Genomic DNA, 17,955 nt, shown 5'->3' with positions numbered 1-17,955 from the left:
AATTAATTTCAAATGCGGTAATCTGCTATAGTAAAATTTTCTGATGTTCATGAAAGGTATGTGAATGTCGATTTTCCGTTCAATAAGCGACTGTGAATAGTTTTTAGTCGCTCATCCTTCTTCAACTGTTTATTTGTGAAGGATAAGCGCCTACAATTTGTTCACACTGACTTATGTATTGAGCGTGCCAACGACGTTCGCAATACCACCAAAAGCGATAATCGAGTAATAGTCGTTTATCTACTACCAGTCGACGCTCGCAATAGGGGTTTAGATTTTCGTACTGATGCCATGACAGGTCTATTTACGTTTGTTTTATTCTTATTGCCTTTATGGGTATAATTTGTTAGTGTAGTTTTTTGTTTTTTATGCTGCCGCTACCACCTTATATAAGTTAGTGGTGAGCTTCTTGTAAATTAGGTTTGAAATTTTGAAATTCGTGCCCGTATTTTGTTTGTAAGTCAAATATTTGCGAATATTTATAATGCGTTAGGCCGCTTGTTATATATCCACGAAAATCCACACCTATTTACATATATAGAAGAATTGGAGGAAACCTACTTTATACTGCTGTCACGAGCTTTGAAGTCGAGTTTAGTATCTATAGATGCTGAGATGCGCTATAGTTCCTTCAAATCCATGCTTCGCGATAATCAAATGAGACAATTGCCTGAAAATTTTAAATATAATTTTTATTGTTATTTAATTTTGGTTAGTTTTTTATAAAAACAACATAGTTCACTGTTTAACAACATCCGTGTAAATACAAGTTTAAAGTCAGTGTCACACGATTGGGTGAATACCCATTTTTTTCTTTACCCCAATCGCCAAAAATAATTTGTTCAAATTTTTCAATAGAAGATCACTGTAAGTATTGTACCATAAAGGAAGCATATAAAAAAATTAAGAAAAAAAAACAAATGCCTTTTTTTGCATTTTCTCAAAGCTCATTTTGCCTTTTTTCAAGTTTTTAGTGCCTAGTTAAAATATATCTTGTAAGAATGTTTTAAATGAATTATTCACATAAGACTGTATGACGCCGTCGGGAAAAATATTCCTTATCAAAAAAGAGAAGTGGTTTGCAAAAAACAAAATTCTTGTGGTCCCTTCAACTGCACAATAAAATAAGAAAAACAAACACTCTTAAAAAATTTAGCCCATGCAATTTATTAAATTTTACGTGTTACGTGTACGATGTAATTTTGTTTGATGCCCATATTGTAGTATGTAATTATTTAAATCTATTGCAAACATTGAATCAAACTTTGTAAATCAGGGGCTACACTGTTCAAATTGATTTCCAACTAAAATTTTCTCAAGCCTTTTTCGTCTGACGCCCTTAGTGATACATCTTTAAATTATCTAATGTACTTAATTCAACTTAGATTTAGATTTTAAAAGAGGTCGAAACTCTGCTACATTAAGTTTAGAAATAAAATTTTTTCTAAGCCATTTTGATTACGGAAATAAATTTTAGTAATTAATTAAACCTATGTATTGCATACATTCAATTGAACTTTGTAAACAGGTGTCACCCTCTTCAAAATGTGATAAATATTTAAATTTTCTCATTGTTTTAATTTAAGGTAAACTTGAATTTTTAAACAGGTGCCCTTCTACATATAATTAAGAAATAAAACGTTTTCAAAATCATTTCGATCGATATGTGTATTGTAATAATTGACTTAACTTCGGTAATATTTTGAATGAAATTTTTATCAGGTGGCAATCCTCTTATAATTCTGAATTTCCCAACCGAAAACTTCTTACCATCCTGTAATGTATGTGTGTATGAATACTTTAATACTTTTTAAATTCGACTTTTCATACAGGTGGCAACCCTGTTCAAAATATTTTACAACCAAAACCTCGGTTTAGTTTTTTCACCTAACACTTATATTGCGTGAGACTTTTACTGCACAAATACTTTACTTTGATACATATTTAAGTAATATAATTCGCTTTAGTCATGTTAAAACTAGTTTTTAAACAGCTGGTTCTATTTTCTAAGCGACGAATACAAATAGAAATTTAATTATTAGTTATAATTTTTATAAATATCGCTAAAAAATTGCTAAATCGTAACAGATTTGGGTATTATTAGTGGAAGTCTCCTGAAGAGAACCAGGGGTTTCCGATCAAAAAATATTGATTTTCAAGAACTCTATACCATTTCTACCAAAAGTTGTTTTTCCCATATGAAATACATTGAAAATTTTGAGCACTTTGAGCGACCTCTAAATATTTTTTGACTTCGATATAAAAAATCCTAGGGAGTGAGCGCATTACAATTCCGACTTTAGTTTTCTGGACCACGCTAATTTACATTCTTAAGTAAGTGGTATATATGTATGTATGTCCTGATAATAATCAACTTACAATTGAACAAAAACTATCACTAACAGCATATGTATTCATATACATATTTCGCTCCTCATACTGCTTCCTATTCTCTTCGGCCTTAGCGCTCTGTTGCAACCCTGCCGCTGTTGGTCCTTCCAACCACCTCTTCCCTACTTTCTTTTATTTAAGGCTTTCGAAAGTACTTGATTGAAGTTGACACTTTGGTTGCGGTTTAATTGTTTGCTGTTGTTGTAGAGATTGTTTTCTAAACTAATACTGTTCAAGCGTTGACTGCACTTTGGATAAACTTTTTAAAGCTGCAACAACATTGAAAATGAAATCGATAATCTTCTCGACATTTCCTCTCTCTTTCTCTCTCTCTCTCTCTCTCGTTCACCATTGATTATGTTATTCTAGCCGTTGGCGCTTTTGTTTCAACTGACAAAGTAAGAATAATGTGGCTGCTGCGTTCGAACTTTCCTTCTAATGTTATAAATTGCCATCATAAGTTGAAGAGATTAAACAAAGAAATTAATTTATAGTTGGCTAGTAAATATACAAACATACATATATATGCATGTATGTGTGTATGCGCGGACGTATGCAATTATGTGCATAATGTATGTACGTATGTATTCATGAGCTGAAAAACGTACATATTTACTTATCTACTCACATGGATGAACATTGAATTGAGTGTAAGCTTATTAGGTTAAATAAAAAATTGGGCATTATTATTGTGAGTCTCCTGAAGAGAAATAGAGTTCTCCGACCGAAAATATTAATTTTAAAGAATTCCATACCATCTGTACGAAAATTTGTATTTTCCCCATATAGTAAAATACATGGAAAACTTCGAGCGCTTTGAGCGACCCCTAAATAATTTTTATACCCGAGCGCACTTGTGCACAAGGGTATTATAACTTTGTTCACATAACGGTTGTTTGTAACAGGCAAAACGAATCGAGATAGATATAGACATATGTATACATAAATGATCAGGATGAAAAGAGAAATCGATTAAGCGCTGACTGTCTGTCCGTCCGTCCGTCCGTCCGTCCGTCCGTCCGTCCGTCCGTCTGTGCACACGATAACACGAGTAAAAATTGAGATATCTTAACGAAACTTGGTATATGCACTTCTTTCGGGCGTAGGACGGATGGTATTGAAAATGGGCAAAATCGGACAATAACTACGCCTACCTCCCATATAACGGTAATTTTCAGAAATACGAAAACTGCGATATTTTAGTAACTACTCAAGATTATTCACTCAAAATTGATATTTACAATAACTTTTAGACGAAAAATAAGAATATTAAAAATTTTTGGAAAATGGGCGTAGCCACGCCCACTTATGGTTACATGTGTATATCTTGGTAACCGCTGCACCAATTTCTTCCAAATTTGGCACAGTTGTTAACCTTGGTATAACATACGAAATGGCCGAAAATTTTTAAAATCGGACAATAACCACGCCCACATCCCATATAACGGTAATTTAGAGAAATACGAAATCTTCGATAAATCAGTAAATATTAAAGCTAATTTATTCAAAATTGATGCTTGCAACAATTCTCTACCAAGAAATACGCTTAAGAGAAAATTTTGAAAAATGGGTGTGGCACCGCCCACTTATGATCACATATATGTATCTCGGTAACCGTTCTAGCAATTTGTACCAAACTCGGTGTGGTTATTGTGCTTGCCACATAGAAGCAAAACGTTGAAAATTATTGAAATCGAACTAAAATTACGGCCCCTTTCCATGTAACAGTAAATTTAAGAAATGCTTGAAACTTCAATATTTCGAAATTTAAGGACAATAATTTACTGAAAATGGATACACCCCGGTTTACCATGTAGCGGTAGCTTTCGGAAAGGTGAAAAACATATATTTAATACTTGCGCCGGGTATTTAATGTTCGGCTCCGCCCGAACTTAGACTGTCTTACTTGTTTGATTTCAAAATAAAAAAATAGTGAGTATATTTTTTACGGTATAGAACATTCCAAGGGGGTGAGAGCATTCAAATTCCCAGCATATTATTGCAATTTTCATAATTTGGAATTTTTGCATTTGAAATATATTTTTAAGCTCCAACCTTAATATTTTTTTTCCAAATTTTAAAGTTTTTATGATAACACTGCCGTTGTTGATATCAGCAAGTCCCTGTTCTTTGTCTCTTAAACTAATAAGACTTCTGAATTTTATTATAAACCTATCTGTTCAAAAAATCATCACATTTCTCTTCCTAGCGATTTTGGCCGAGTTCAGTAAAGCATGCCAGTCATTTGTCTTCTGTGCCAACTGACGCCAATTGGAAGCGCAAAGTAAAGCCAAGTCCTTCTCCACCTGATCTATCCATCGCAGTGGGGCCTGTGCTACCACCAGCGGGTTCCGAGTTGAATACTTTCAGAGCTGGAGCGTCGGTGTCCATTCGAACAACATGACCAAGCCAGCGGAGCCGCTGTATTTAATTCGTTGCACTATGTGCATATCGTTGTAAAGCTCATACAGCTCATCGTTCCATCGTCTGCGGTACTCGCCGTCGCCAACGCGTAAAGGCCCGTAAATCTTCCGCAAAATCCTTCTCTCAAACACTCCAAGAGCCGCCTCATCGGATGTTGAATTGTCCATGCTTCTGCGCCATATACTAGCATGGGCATGATGAGTGACTTATAGAGCGTGGCTTTTATACGTCGAGAGAGAACTTTACTCCTAAATTGCCTACTCAGTCCAAAGTAGCACTTGTTTGCAAGAGCGATTCTCCGATGGATTTCAATGCTGACATTATTATCTGTGTTAATGCTGGTTCCCAAGTAAACGAAATTCTCTACTTTCTCGAAATTGTTACTGTCAACAGTGACTTGGGTGCCAAGCCGCGAATGTGCTGACTGTTTGTTTGATGACAGCAGATACTTCGTCTTGTCCTCGTTTACCACCAGACCCATTCGCTTTGCTTCCCTATCCAACTTGGAAAAGGCAGAACAGACTTCGCGGTTTTTGTTACCGATGAAGTCGATGTCATCGGCATAAGCCAGCAATTGCACGCTCTTGTAGTAAATTGTTCCTGAGCGGTTCAGTTCTGCAGCTCTTATTATCTTCTCCAACATCAGATTAAAGAAGTCACATGAAAGGGAGTCGCCCTGTCTGAACCCCCGTTTTGTGGCGAACGGCTCGGAGAGGTCTTTCCCAATTCTGACGGAGCTGGTGGTATTGCTCAGCGTCATTTTACACAGCCGTATTAGTTTTGAGGGGATGCCAAATGCAGACATAGCGGCGTATAGGCAGCTCCTTTTAGTGCTGTCAAAAGCGGCTTTAAAGTCGACAAATAGGTGGTGAGTGTCGATCCTTTTCTCGCGGGTATTTTCCAAGATTTGGCGTATTGTGAATACCTGGTTTATGGTGGATTTGTCAGGTCTAAAGCCACGCATATAAGGCCCAATTAGTTCATTGACGGTGGGGTTCAGTCTTTCACACAATACGCTCGATAAGACCTTGTAACCTATGCTTAGAAGGCTGATCCCGCGGTAGTTGGCGCGAATGGCGGGGTCACCTTTCTTGTGGATTGGGCTGAGCACACTTAAATTGCAGTCGTCGGGCATGCATGCATCTGACCATATTCTGCACACGAGTTTATGCATGCAACTTATCAACTCCTCGCCGCCGTACTTGAATAGCTCGGCTGGCAGGCCGTCAGCTCCAGCAGCTTTGTTGTTTTTCAGCCGCGTAATCGCTATTCGTACCTCGGCATAGTCAGGCGGTGGGACAGTTACTCCTTCATCATCGACTGGGGCTCGGGTTCGTCTTCGTCACTACTTTCAGCGCTGCTGCCATTCAGTAGGTTGTAAAAGTGTCCCCTCCACAATTTAAGTACGCTCTGGACATCGGTCACTAGGTCACCATTGTTGTTCTTACAGGAGTACGCCCTGGTCTTTAAACGTTCCGTAAGTCGCCTAACTCTTTGGTAAATTTTCGGGCATTCTTCCTGTCGGCCAGCATTTCAAGCTCTTCGCACTCACCTATTTCGGCCTCTCTCTTATTGCGCCAAATACATCTCACTTCCCTCGCTTCAATTCCCTATAGCGGTCCCACATGGCTCGCGTTGCACCCGATCTCAGCGTGGCCCGATATCTTTTTTCTCTGCAGCTTCCTGACACTCCTCGTACCAGTTGTTCTTTCGGGCTCGCTGAAATCCGACTACTTCTTCAGCGACGGTACTTAGTGAGAGGAAAATGTGGTTCCACTGCTCGCATATGTCGGTTTGTTGAAGAGTGCTCTCTGAGAGCAGGTGCGAGAGTCGAACAGCTAAAGCACTGACTGTCTGTTGTGATTGCAGCTTTTCCACGTTACGCTTTCCTTGCATATTTGGGCGCACATTTTTTGATGCACAGGGGCGGGTGCGTATCTTGGCTGCAACGAGATAGTGGTCCAAGTCGATGTTTGGGCCTCGGAGTGTGCGTACGTCTAAAACACTGGAAGCGTGCCTTCCGTCTATCACAACATGATCGATTTGGTTTTTCGTTTTTGAACCGGAGACAGCCACGTAGCTTGATGGATATTTTTATGCTTGAACCTAGTACTGCACACTACCATGTTGCGGGCCCCGGCGACGTCGATCAGCCTCAATCCGTTGTCGGACGTTTCGTCGTGGAGGCTGAATTTTCGGACGATGGTTCCAAAGATCCCTACCTTGCCCACCCTGACATTGAAGTCGCCAAGCACGATTTTGATATCATGACGGGACAGCGCTCGTACGTGCGCTCCAAGCGCTCATAGAAGAGATCCTTCGATGCCTCATCCTTCTCTTCCGTCGCTGCATGGGCGCAGATGAGCGAGATGTTGAAGAATCTCGCTTTGATGCGGATTGTGGCTAGACGCTCGTCCACCGGGATGAATGACAGTACTTGGCGACGGAGTCTCTCTCCCACCACAAATTCAACTCCGAATTCGCGCTCATGGCAGCTGTAGTAGACGTCGCAAGGCCCAAGACATTGCTTGCCTGGCCACCTGCAAAGCATTTCCTGGATGACGGTGATGTCAGCTTTTGTCCTTACGAGGACATCAACCAGCCGGGCAGAGTCGCTTGCACATGGATTGCTCACGTTGCCCAGAGTACGCGAACGAGGAGGCAAGAGTCGGGATTGAGTATAGCCATGCAACTGTAACTGCATACCCAGCGCAACGACTATATCCCATTGCACTCTCTTCTTACAAATAGTCAGATAACTAACATGAAAGTCTTAAAAATAGTGTTATCTCAATAAATATCCTCTTCCAGTAAAAGCAATGCGAATCTGACATATTCTAATGAATTTTAAACAAACAGTTTTTAATATTTTACGAATTCCTTTTCAAATGATGGGCTTCCTGCAACTACTTACTTACATGCGTATGTAGTTAACTGCTTGCCTGCATACTAACAAATGCAAGTTTAAGTTACGGAGACGCATAAAAGCCTCGAAGAACGAGTAGCAAACATGTAAGGAAGACATTAATTTATACCACAATGAAGACAAAAAAAAATAATTCTGGTAACAATGAAAAATTGCAAAGATAACAACGACGGGGCACTTAAGCTAACAAATGGTAGAACTACTTCATTCGAATTTCTTTAGACAAAAGGCATTAAAACAAATTGAAAGCTGTAAGAAATACTGCTCGCACTATTTTTTACAGACATATGTACATATAGTACATACAAACATATGAAGAAGGAAGACCATGTACATAAAGTACATAAAAGTCTGAGATATATTTCTGAGAAATTTTTAAATTTAAAGGAAAAAAATCGTGTGGAGCATTCCAGCCCAATTCAGAAACCATTTGGCTTTAACATCGTTTTCGAGATATCGAATTTGAAAAAAAACGTTCCTTTTTTAATGCCCATAACTTTGCGCAAATGGGCCGAATGAACCATTTTTTAATTGAAATTTTCCATTTGTAAACCATTTTTGGAGAAATTCTCAAAACCGTTATGTTGATGCGTGATTTTTTTTTTTAATTTTAGTTAAGTATTAAACGATAAAGTGAAAAATAATACTTCGAATTGATTGAGAACCGGTGTAGGAGCCGATTTCAACGTATATATTTCTAGGGAAGAAAGTGTCCAAATTCGATTTCTTGAAATTTCGGCAATATTTTTCACGTTAAATTTTTAATTACAGGAGTTGAGGTTATGTTTCGCGGTCGTTACATAATAGGGGTATTCTCTGAGTCTTGCAAAGCCATTGCACGGTGCACAGATTGCACGGTAAACACCGGTTTTCGTATGGGACAGCTTTGCAAACCGTGCACTGTACAAGGGCTTTGTAAGACTTATAGAATACCCCTAATGTTAAAAAATCATTGCAAATATTTACCACAATTGCTTTATCGTTTCTACAATAGTTAGATAAGAACAATTAAACAGTGAAGCATGTCCCACCAATTTGTTGAGGTGGACGCGGGGGAGAAGGTAGGACGCGCCTCAAGTGACATTTCGACTAGTTTTGGTTTTTTTCTTTTGATTGTTTAATGTTTATAGTTTTTTTTTTTTTATAAAAGTATAGCATATTACATAATCAGTACCACATAAATCCACATTTCAAACTTTGTAAAAAAGTATACAAATTGGAAAAACTTTAACAATTACACGCAAAACTTTTCATTTTTTATTCGGAACTTTTAGAAAAATTCTAGGTATGCAGTTTTTTAGCCCATTAAATTTAAGTAGATAAAAGCGAAAATTTCAAGTCGATAGGAGATCGCGTTGACTTTTATTATTATTATTTTTTTTGCTGACGGTGCTAGGAACTTTCTTCCATATAAAATGCACTATCCCAAGATAAAAAGTGAGTGAATAGAAGCTCTACTACTACTAGTCTTCTTATATTTTATAATAAATAATCTTCAATATGGACCACACTAAAAGCTCCTTTTCATACAAAAGTTCGTACGTGCCCCACCAGTAACAAACGTTGTCCCACCCGTGACAGAGGAGCTCCGTATTTTTTTTTTATAGTAAAGCAATAATTTCTGTACAAGTTTTTGCTTTGTTAGTGTGTGTGGTCCTTTTTTTTATTTCAAGACATCAAGTTCATAGAGAAAAGTGAAATAAATTCACAGAGTATACCGAAAATATATCTGCTCCAAAAAGTAGGCTCTCTTTTTTGTCACAGAGAGAAGAAATAACTCAGATTTTTTCCCATATAAAAGTAAGTTGGAAAATTTTTCGCAATTGGTAATAACTCATATAATAGCTAATTAGGTGTAGCTTTATTAAAATGTAGAATTGTTGAGAACTTTATGCCTAAATTTAAAAAAGAAAGTACATTTTTAGTGTAAAAATCTTACACTCGTATTTTAACGAAATTTTGCACACAAATAGGTTATAACTTGGATTAACATATATGATATTTTTTGAAGACAGTTACCACCATTTTGAAAGCTAAAATTAATTAAACAATAAGTTAAAAAAAAAATCTATTCAACAGTGTAGATGAAAAACGAAAAGGGTCTCCAAAACGATATATTCCGAAAATATTTTTAAGAAGGTTGTCACCTCTTTGAAAAGTAAATGTCAATTAATTCATAACGGAAATAAAGTATCACAACATTGTGGGTGTGAAACGAAAGGGGTTCAAAGATTAATTTAGAAAATATTCTTTAACCCTGGAAGTACCTTAATATTTTTGTATACGTAAACAACACGCGTAGTCAGCTCGTCCATTCGACGAAGAAAGTACTTTTATGGATGTCAATCCAAAGAGCTATAAGAACGCTTTGTTTAGAAAATATTTTTAAAGAGGGTTGCCACCTGTTTAAAAGACTAATTAAATTTAATTGGTAAGTCAAATAAAAAGTTAAAATATTATGTCAAGTCAAACAAAAGATTTAAGTTAAAAATGGAATACACACTTATAAAAAATTGCCATCTGTAAAAATAAAAAAAAATAAAAATTAAGTGCATCTTTTAGACATTTACAAGAAAATGTTCTATAGATCTAAATAAAACATACACAACAAACATATTGTATAAATTAAAAAAAAAAAACACTTTTGTCTTTGCAGCGCGGTAGTCGTTATCACGCTCATCGTCACAACCAACGTTCGCAGTCCTTAAATCGCGGTCAAGCGCTTTCTCAAGCAGATGTAAGCGGAATGTGGTGACATCGGGGTGCCTCTGGTAAAGGTAATTATATGAAAGAAAATAAAAATGCTATAAGTAATAACACAGAAATATTCATTCTTTAAATGACCGGTTATGAAAGAAAATTTTACAAAATACATAATCGGAGCTCAATTTTTTAAACTATATTTTAAGGAGGCCTTTTATTAGTGGTCCATTTTTTAGTCTATACTCGTTCAGTACCGGTTTAGTAGAAAAATATTAAAAATAACGAATGTTCGGTTATTAAAATTTATTTCATCCATTGGCCATGTACTATTAACTTCAACTGGGTTGTATTTTAAAATACATATTTAAAACCAAATTTCCCCATACTCTTAATTTCTGGAGAATCGTATGGCAGAATAAATAAGCTACGCCTCAATGAGAACAATCCTTTTCTCTTTTCAAAAAAAAAAAAAACAAAAAAAAACATGGACTTATTTAGCTTCAGACTAATTCTGCTTTTCTAGCGGCCAACACAGAAAGTGCACTTTTATGCATCGGATAAATATTTCTGTTATAACTGCGAGCATGCAAATATTTACTGAAATTTCTTATTTCAGCTGCAGGTGGTCAGGGTGGTTGTGCGAGCTGCGCCATGGGTAACAAGTTGAGCTGCTCCTGTGCGCCATTGATGCGCAAGGCGTATCGCTACGAGGACTCTCCATGGCAGACATCACGTCGGCGTGACGGGCATTTATTAAGGTAAGCTATGCAAAACAAATTGGCAAATGTGTAAACAAATGTGGAAAGAATAGAAACGGTTTCTAAGCTTTATATTTCGTTTATACTTTTAACACTTTTGAAAAATAAATTAAAAAACAAAAATAATTGCGAAACCGAAATTAATTTCCGTTTAATTTTTCTTTTGTCTCTTTTTCTTTACGCCGATTTATTTTTCCTGTGGTCTCCTCTTCTCTTTACCAACGTCCAACGTTCCATAACCAACCAACTAATCAACACCACCAATCGACCAAACAACAAACAAACCTATACAACAATATGAATATTAAAAATATAACTATGTTTCAACTGTAATAAACTTATTCCTCGAATTCAATATTCACACGAAAAAAAACAACAAATCAAAAATTTAAATCCACTAAAAACTGTCACCAAAATTTTCGTCATGACAAAACTTGCTAAATAATAAAAATGAATTCAATTAACGAATTATCCAACCACCAAAAAAACCAATGCCAATCAATCGATTACAAAACCAACAAATGTACAATAACAACAAAATCATCCTGTTTTTCCTTTCGCACTTTTCGTACTTCGTTTTCACATTTTATGTACAAATATTTGTGAATATTGCAAATTGCAATCATTAACCGTTATTATATTCTATTTACACAAAAAAAAAAATCTTGCTAAATAACTCCATAATCACATACGCACACATATTTACAATGAATGTGGCTAATCTGCGCCAGTTCATTCAGGTTGTGGGCTGAGGTATTTCATGTTTCGGCAAGTGGCGCCGGTACCGTTAAGTGGCAGCAAGTATCTGAAGATTTGGTTCCTGTTAACATAACCTGCATCCAGGATTCTCCAGAATGCGTATTTCATATAACGGCCTACAATAGTCAGGTCGATAAAATATTGGACGTTCGACTCGTTCAGCCAGGTGAGTGAGAGAGTTTTTTATTTATTTATTTTTTGCTAGACATTTCGACCGCTTTTTGTTCCATTTTGACCACATAAATGTGGTCTCACAAATTGTGAGACTACCTCACCGGCCCTTTGCTTGTTCAAGAGATAAATCCCTTAGAATGAGCTTGCAGGTAGCAAGCGAGGAACTGATGTGCCCTATCTTGCAAGTTCGTTCACCTTATCGTTGCCTGGTAAGTTTTGGTGCCCCGGCACCCATACCAGGTGACGAACGTACTGCTCAGTCATCTCGATCATAGATTCGCGGCAGCCCGCTACTGTTCGTGAATTGTATGTGACCGAGTCAAGCGCTTTAATTGCTTCACTGTCAGAGACGACAGGGATATTGTTGCGTATTGCTTCTCCTGCACCTAAATGTTCTATCGTCTCCTGTATCGGAGTGACCTCAGTCTGAAAGACGTTGCAATAGTCGGGTAGGCGAAAAGATTTTTCCAGCCACAGTCGGGCTGAGTAGTCAGCCCCCTTCCTAGCCCTCTAGTTTAGAACCATCGGTTTAGACGTGGAGTCATTCCTTATCATCAGTAGCCCCTCGTGACAAAAAATCTATATGGAAAATAAATCCTATACCTCTTTGTGAAGTTTAGACTTAGTACAGCGTAATCCGTGCCCGGTATATCTATGTTCTCTAAGATTGCAGTGTGGCCATCATGAGTGTCTATCCAGCCGGATAGTTTCCGCAGCCTCAGGGCGGCGCACCCTGCTAACTGTTTTCCAACGATGCCAATTGGCAGAATAGTGAGTAAGACGCACATTGCCTCCGATGGGGGTGTGCGTAGAGCCCCGCAGATGCAGAGCATCGCAGTTCTCTGCACTTTTGGAACTGCTTCAAATGTAGATTTCTTGCCGGGACTTGGGCACCATACCAATACCTCGTAGAGTAGAGTAGGCCTAATAACTACCGTGTTGAGCCAATGCATTATGTTTGGGGCAGCCCAATTACCCCCTTATAGCTATAGAGAGTTACTGCAGTTTTTAACGCGTTCTTGTATATTTTGTGCCCAGTTAAGATATTTTTCCAGCACTACGCCTAGATATTTTGCAGACTCCCCTAGTTTCAGCGTCGTGGTGCCTACGGTAGACGCTGTAGTGAAGGGATTTTATATTTCCTTGTGAAGAGAACCAGGTCGGATTTGTCCGGGGCAGCACCCAGGCCTTTCTGCATGATCCATTTTTCAATCAGTCTTAATTGCCAATTTTTTAGCAATGTATGATTCTGGCAAAAAAGCGACCCATTCCTCGAACCCGGCCTCAAGCTTGGGATTCCTGAGTAGAAGTATTCAATTCAAGCCATTCGAAAATATTATTTATTTATTTATTAATTTATTTAATAATTATCTAGAAAGAGTTACATTTCATATAGATTACAACGAATTATAAATAAGAAGTACAAACTAAGTAATTAATTCATTTAGTATTGATTTATAACGGGTTTCCGAGTAAGTAAAGTTCAGAATCGAAGAATTAGAGAGCAAGTGGAATTCCTTTAGAGCCCTGAATATAGGAGCATTAGAAGCATAATGAGTTCTTACCGTCTCCAAGGAGAAAGTTACGTGATTTCTTAAACATCTCTGAGGCACGGCGAAATGGATACGTCCAAGCAAATATGGGCAATCTATGGCACCACCTACTAAGTTATAGACAAAAGTAAGGGATAGAATAGATTACCTACAATCTAAAGACTTAAGAGTAGAATATACTGTATACTGTATATACTGTATTCAGAAAAAACTGCCAGATTGGAAACAGTAGACCTACCAGCCATGAAACCGTACTGATTTACAGAGATAAAGCGGTTAATTGAGAAGTATAATTTTTGTTTTAAAATGGGTTCGAATAATTACCTTCCAGGTATCAATAAACTGGCCAACCTCGAGAGATTTGTTGAAAATTAATAAAAGATGAGACGCGAATGCGTAGCAGCACTTAAGAAGGTATGAAGATAGCCCATCCACATCAGTTTGAATTGAATGACGATTTGATTAGTCTAATGCCGTCTTCAACATCTTCAATTATTAAAGAGGGAGTTCCAAAATTAACTGGGGAATCGTTGTTCAGGAGATTGTTTCCACCTAGAACAGCTTCTTTTTCGAAATTAGACTTAAAGAAATCTGCAAAAAGATTTGCAGCCTCAAGAGAAGTGTGAGCTTGGATATCATTATAAAATACTACTGAGGGAATACTTAAACACGATTTATTCGACTTTACATACCTTCAGAAAGCTTTGGGGTTGGATTTTATCTCAGTCTTAAATTTCAGAACATAGTTACGCTTTAGCTCCTTTGCTTAATTATTTGAACTCCTTCGAGTATTGTATGTCTTCTTCGCATCATTTTCGCAGAATTAATATACCTTGCAAGTGATCGAGTAGAGTTCTTATGTAGGTCTGGAGAAGTTATTTAGAAACTTTTAGTTTTAAGATTTTCCAACATCTGGAGTTTTCAACTTCTGTGTAAAAAAGTTTTTTTATTTGATTCAATTTTTTTAAACTCTTTTTCTAATTTTATTTTAGCTCACCTAGTGTCCATGGAAATAATACTGGTATCGGTATCCATTTATCAGACAAAAATAGGTTTATTGATGAAATTCGCCTAACCCTTAATATATATGTATGTACATATATAGTTTTACTGCTATTAGAAAGAAACTTTTATATTTTATTTTTTTTTTATGTTGATCGACAACTGGGCTTGAACCTAGGGCCTGCGGAATGGTAGATGTTGCTTTGAGGACTTCTTACACAAGTCCGCAAAGCATTTTTATCGTATTTCTCGTATCGTATTTTCAAAATAACCCGTCAGTCGTTTCTTCTTCTCCGGGGAAACCAAGTCCCTCCCCATCTAATTTTTCCAACTCAGGCAAGGTATTCTTCATCCTCATTCGTACGACGTGGCCTGATCAGCATAGTCGCCCTATTTAAGAATTTGTTTGAAGAACGCCAAGAATTGGGTCCAAAAACGCGCCATCTCAACTGGAAATATGTTGAGTTAGGGCGTTTTCGAACTGAATTCTGAAATAGGGTGTTCTTCAATCAAATTCTGAAATAGGCCATTCTTGAAAAGTTTTCTGAGATAGGACGTTTTCGAACTGGCTGCCGAGATAGGGCCAACTTCCACTCAGACGTCGATATGTAGTTAATTATCCACTTTAATTACGAATGTTAATTTTCGATTTTTTCAAATTCGTAGGTATAACTAAACAATGTATGCACCAGTACTTATTAAGATGAAATATTTCTTTTTCAAATAATAACAAATACATATCTGTATCTAAATTTGTTTTAGGAACTCGCATTGGCCAAGCATCAGAATGCTTTGTGTACTGGAAGGATCCGATGACCAATGATACGTGGGGTCTTAATTTCACTTCACCAATCGATGCAAAACAATTCCGAGAATGTTGTGTAAGTATTCTCATGCGGATTAGCAAGGCCGACAACTACAAACAAAGCGAACTGTGTGTCAAATGCATTCAGGATTATCTGAGCCACTCGCATAAGCATATGGTTTTACGAACGTGTGTGTGTGTGTGTACATATAGCCTGCACTTATTCAATTATTGGTACATATATGTATGTATGTGCATGTTTATGCAGAATGGTGGCAGCAGAATTCCGAAAAGCAGTTGATGTTTGCTTTGCTTTTACGTATGTCCGACAAGGTTCAGTGCAGAATTAACAAAATGGAAGTAAAAAAAAAAAACATTGAGCTAAAAATTAGTGTTAAAAATTAAATCAATGAAAACAAAGAATTTGCAAAACCTTTAGTTGATTGCAAAAAAAGAGAGCAAGTGAATTGGACGTTTATAAAATATTGTTCAGTATAAATCTATTGGGAAATTGAGGAGCTTAATTGAAAGTGTCCCTTTCACAAGTGGCAAGCTTCAACAATTTTTCAATACTACCAATCAAAAATAAACTAATTTAATTAATAACAATAAGCGGTAGTTACTTGCAATCTTGAGTTGTTCATTGAATCATTGTCATTTCTTTGAAGTATATGAAATTTTTTAGATACATGCGTATTGATATGTTTATTTGCTTTATAATTAACTGAAATCATGGTTGGTACAGTAGTTGTTGCCTTATCCCTTCAAGCTTTCATTCTCACAAATCGTAAAGTTTATTGTTTCAAGAATTTCGAATTATTCATGCCAACTCATTCACACGGTTCAACGTAATACTGTGGAACTCAACTTTGAGGCGCTGAAAATGGCAAATAGACCATCTTTTTAAAAATGTGTAAAAAATCTCAAATCCCATTCATTCGCGCATGGCTGATCTAATAACCAGTGATGGAAAAGTAGGTACTAGGAATGTCTATCCCGGGGTCCCGGGATCCCTCGCTATTTTAAGGTCCCGAACATTTTCGGGATTTGTAATTTGCACTGATGACAATAATAGAAACTCCGTTTCTTGACCAGTATTGGCTATATTAATTTTTTTTTATTCAATAACTAAAAGTTTTTTTAAATGTCTAGCTAATTATACATATAAAACCGTGCGATAGTAAATTGAACGATCAAAATTCAAAATATTCGTCAAACCATGAGCCAAATATAGTAAAATTGCGTTTTTAGTTTTTCACTCTGACGTCAGTAGTGCAAAAATGATTTAAAAAATTCAGTGAAATGTGTTTAGAGAAGAAGTATGGGTATAAAATTAATGGGGAAATCCTGTAGCATTTAAACATATTCAAGTTTATAGTGCAGAAGGGCTGGTAAATATTGAAAATGTTCTATTAAAATTGTATCCTTGAAATTTCGCAATATTGGTTTTTGAAATAATTATATGTTAAGGACTTATATAAACTCGATAATACCCTCGAATTTCATCCTTCTAATTTTATCTGCTTAAAAAGTTATCTATTCGTCCGTCGTAAAATTTTAATTTTTTCACATTGTAAATAAATTTCTTCTTTCATTTGGTACACATATTTTTATTATACATTGCATTGAATTTTTTAAATAAGTTTTGAAATTAATCATATCTTTGAAATTACAAAGTCCTTTAAAATAAATCCTGACGTCAGAAAGAACAAAATCTAAATCCTGGGACTAGTCAATTTATATTTAAAGGTTGGAGTAAAAATAAAGCTATGTCTAATGTTAAGCATTTCTATTATCGGTTTTTGACGTATGTATGATTCTTGGTTATAAACCAATTTAAAACCGATAATAAAGTGCTTTACTTTAGACACAATCATAAATTTGATGAAACCTTTAAATATAAAGTGAGCGTTAAAGTTACAGGTTACTTGCGAAAACGGCAATTAGACTACCAAAGAAAAAAAACATTATTTTCCGCTAAGAATGGTCTTATTGGATTTCAAGATGATCTTCAGCATGATTTATGTATATACTTTGGCCGTCGCCCAAACGAATACGTGTATAATTTTTTCTGTAGTGAAATCACTACCTGAAAAAAATATTAAACTAAATATTATTTCGCCGGACTTTACACTTCCTTATCCTCTTGTTGCAATTTTCTATAATCAATCCCAGAATCCATGACCTACTAAGGTTACGTATCCCATAATAGTGTAACGTATCCCAAAAAACAGGGTTCTTCGTCTTTCCAGCACGTTTTGTGGCGCTGTGAAAAGATCCTCGTGGATCTTATTTTCATCACAAGATGGAGATCTGGCGCCCTTTTCTGCAATTTTTCTAAATTGTGTTTTTTTTTAATTCAAATCTGAGTCTTTGAGCACAGGTTTTTGAAACTGCCAAACAATTTTGTTTGCGCCGATATCTCGAACATGAATGAACTGATTTATTTACTAAAAATAG

The 17,955-nt window shown here is 36.4% G+C and overlaps 1 protein-coding gene across 5 annotated transcripts in view; it reads left to right on the top strand.

Annotated features, from left to right (window-relative positions):
* The window catches only part of LOC118745947, a 114,968-nt gene that overhangs the window by 41,838 nt on the left and 55,175 nt on the right, over positions 1–17,955 (top strand). For 3 of the 5 annotated variants that reach the window (XM_036479614.1, XM_036479616.1, XM_036479615.1), the window contains exons 2-5: positions 10,398–10,518; positions 11,061–11,202; positions 11,934–12,127; positions 15,453–15,571. In XM_036479614.1, coding sequence (XP_036335507.1) covers positions 11,096–11,202; positions 11,934–12,127; positions 15,453–15,571 — 420 coding nt within the window. In that variant the 5' untranslated portion in view covers positions 10,398–10,518; positions 11,061–11,095. Of the gene's footprint in view, positions 1–10,397; positions 10,519–11,060; positions 11,203–11,933; positions 12,128–15,452; positions 15,572–17,955 lie in introns of those variants that run through there. The other 2 variants (XM_036479617.1, XM_036479618.1) reach the window with 1 other exon arrangement.

The sequence above is a fragment of the Rhagoletis pomonella genome, unplaced genomic scaffold, assembly GCF_013731165.1.
Source record: "Rhagoletis pomonella isolate Grant_MI unplaced genomic scaffold, Rhpom_1.0 Rhpom_scaffold_00010, whole genome shotgun sequence".
Lineage (NCBI taxonomy): Eukaryota > Metazoa > Arthropoda > Insecta > Diptera > Tephritidae > Rhagoletis > Rhagoletis pomonella.
Note: the sequence above shows the minus strand (reverse complement) of the source record. Positions and strands in the feature narration are given on the sequence as shown.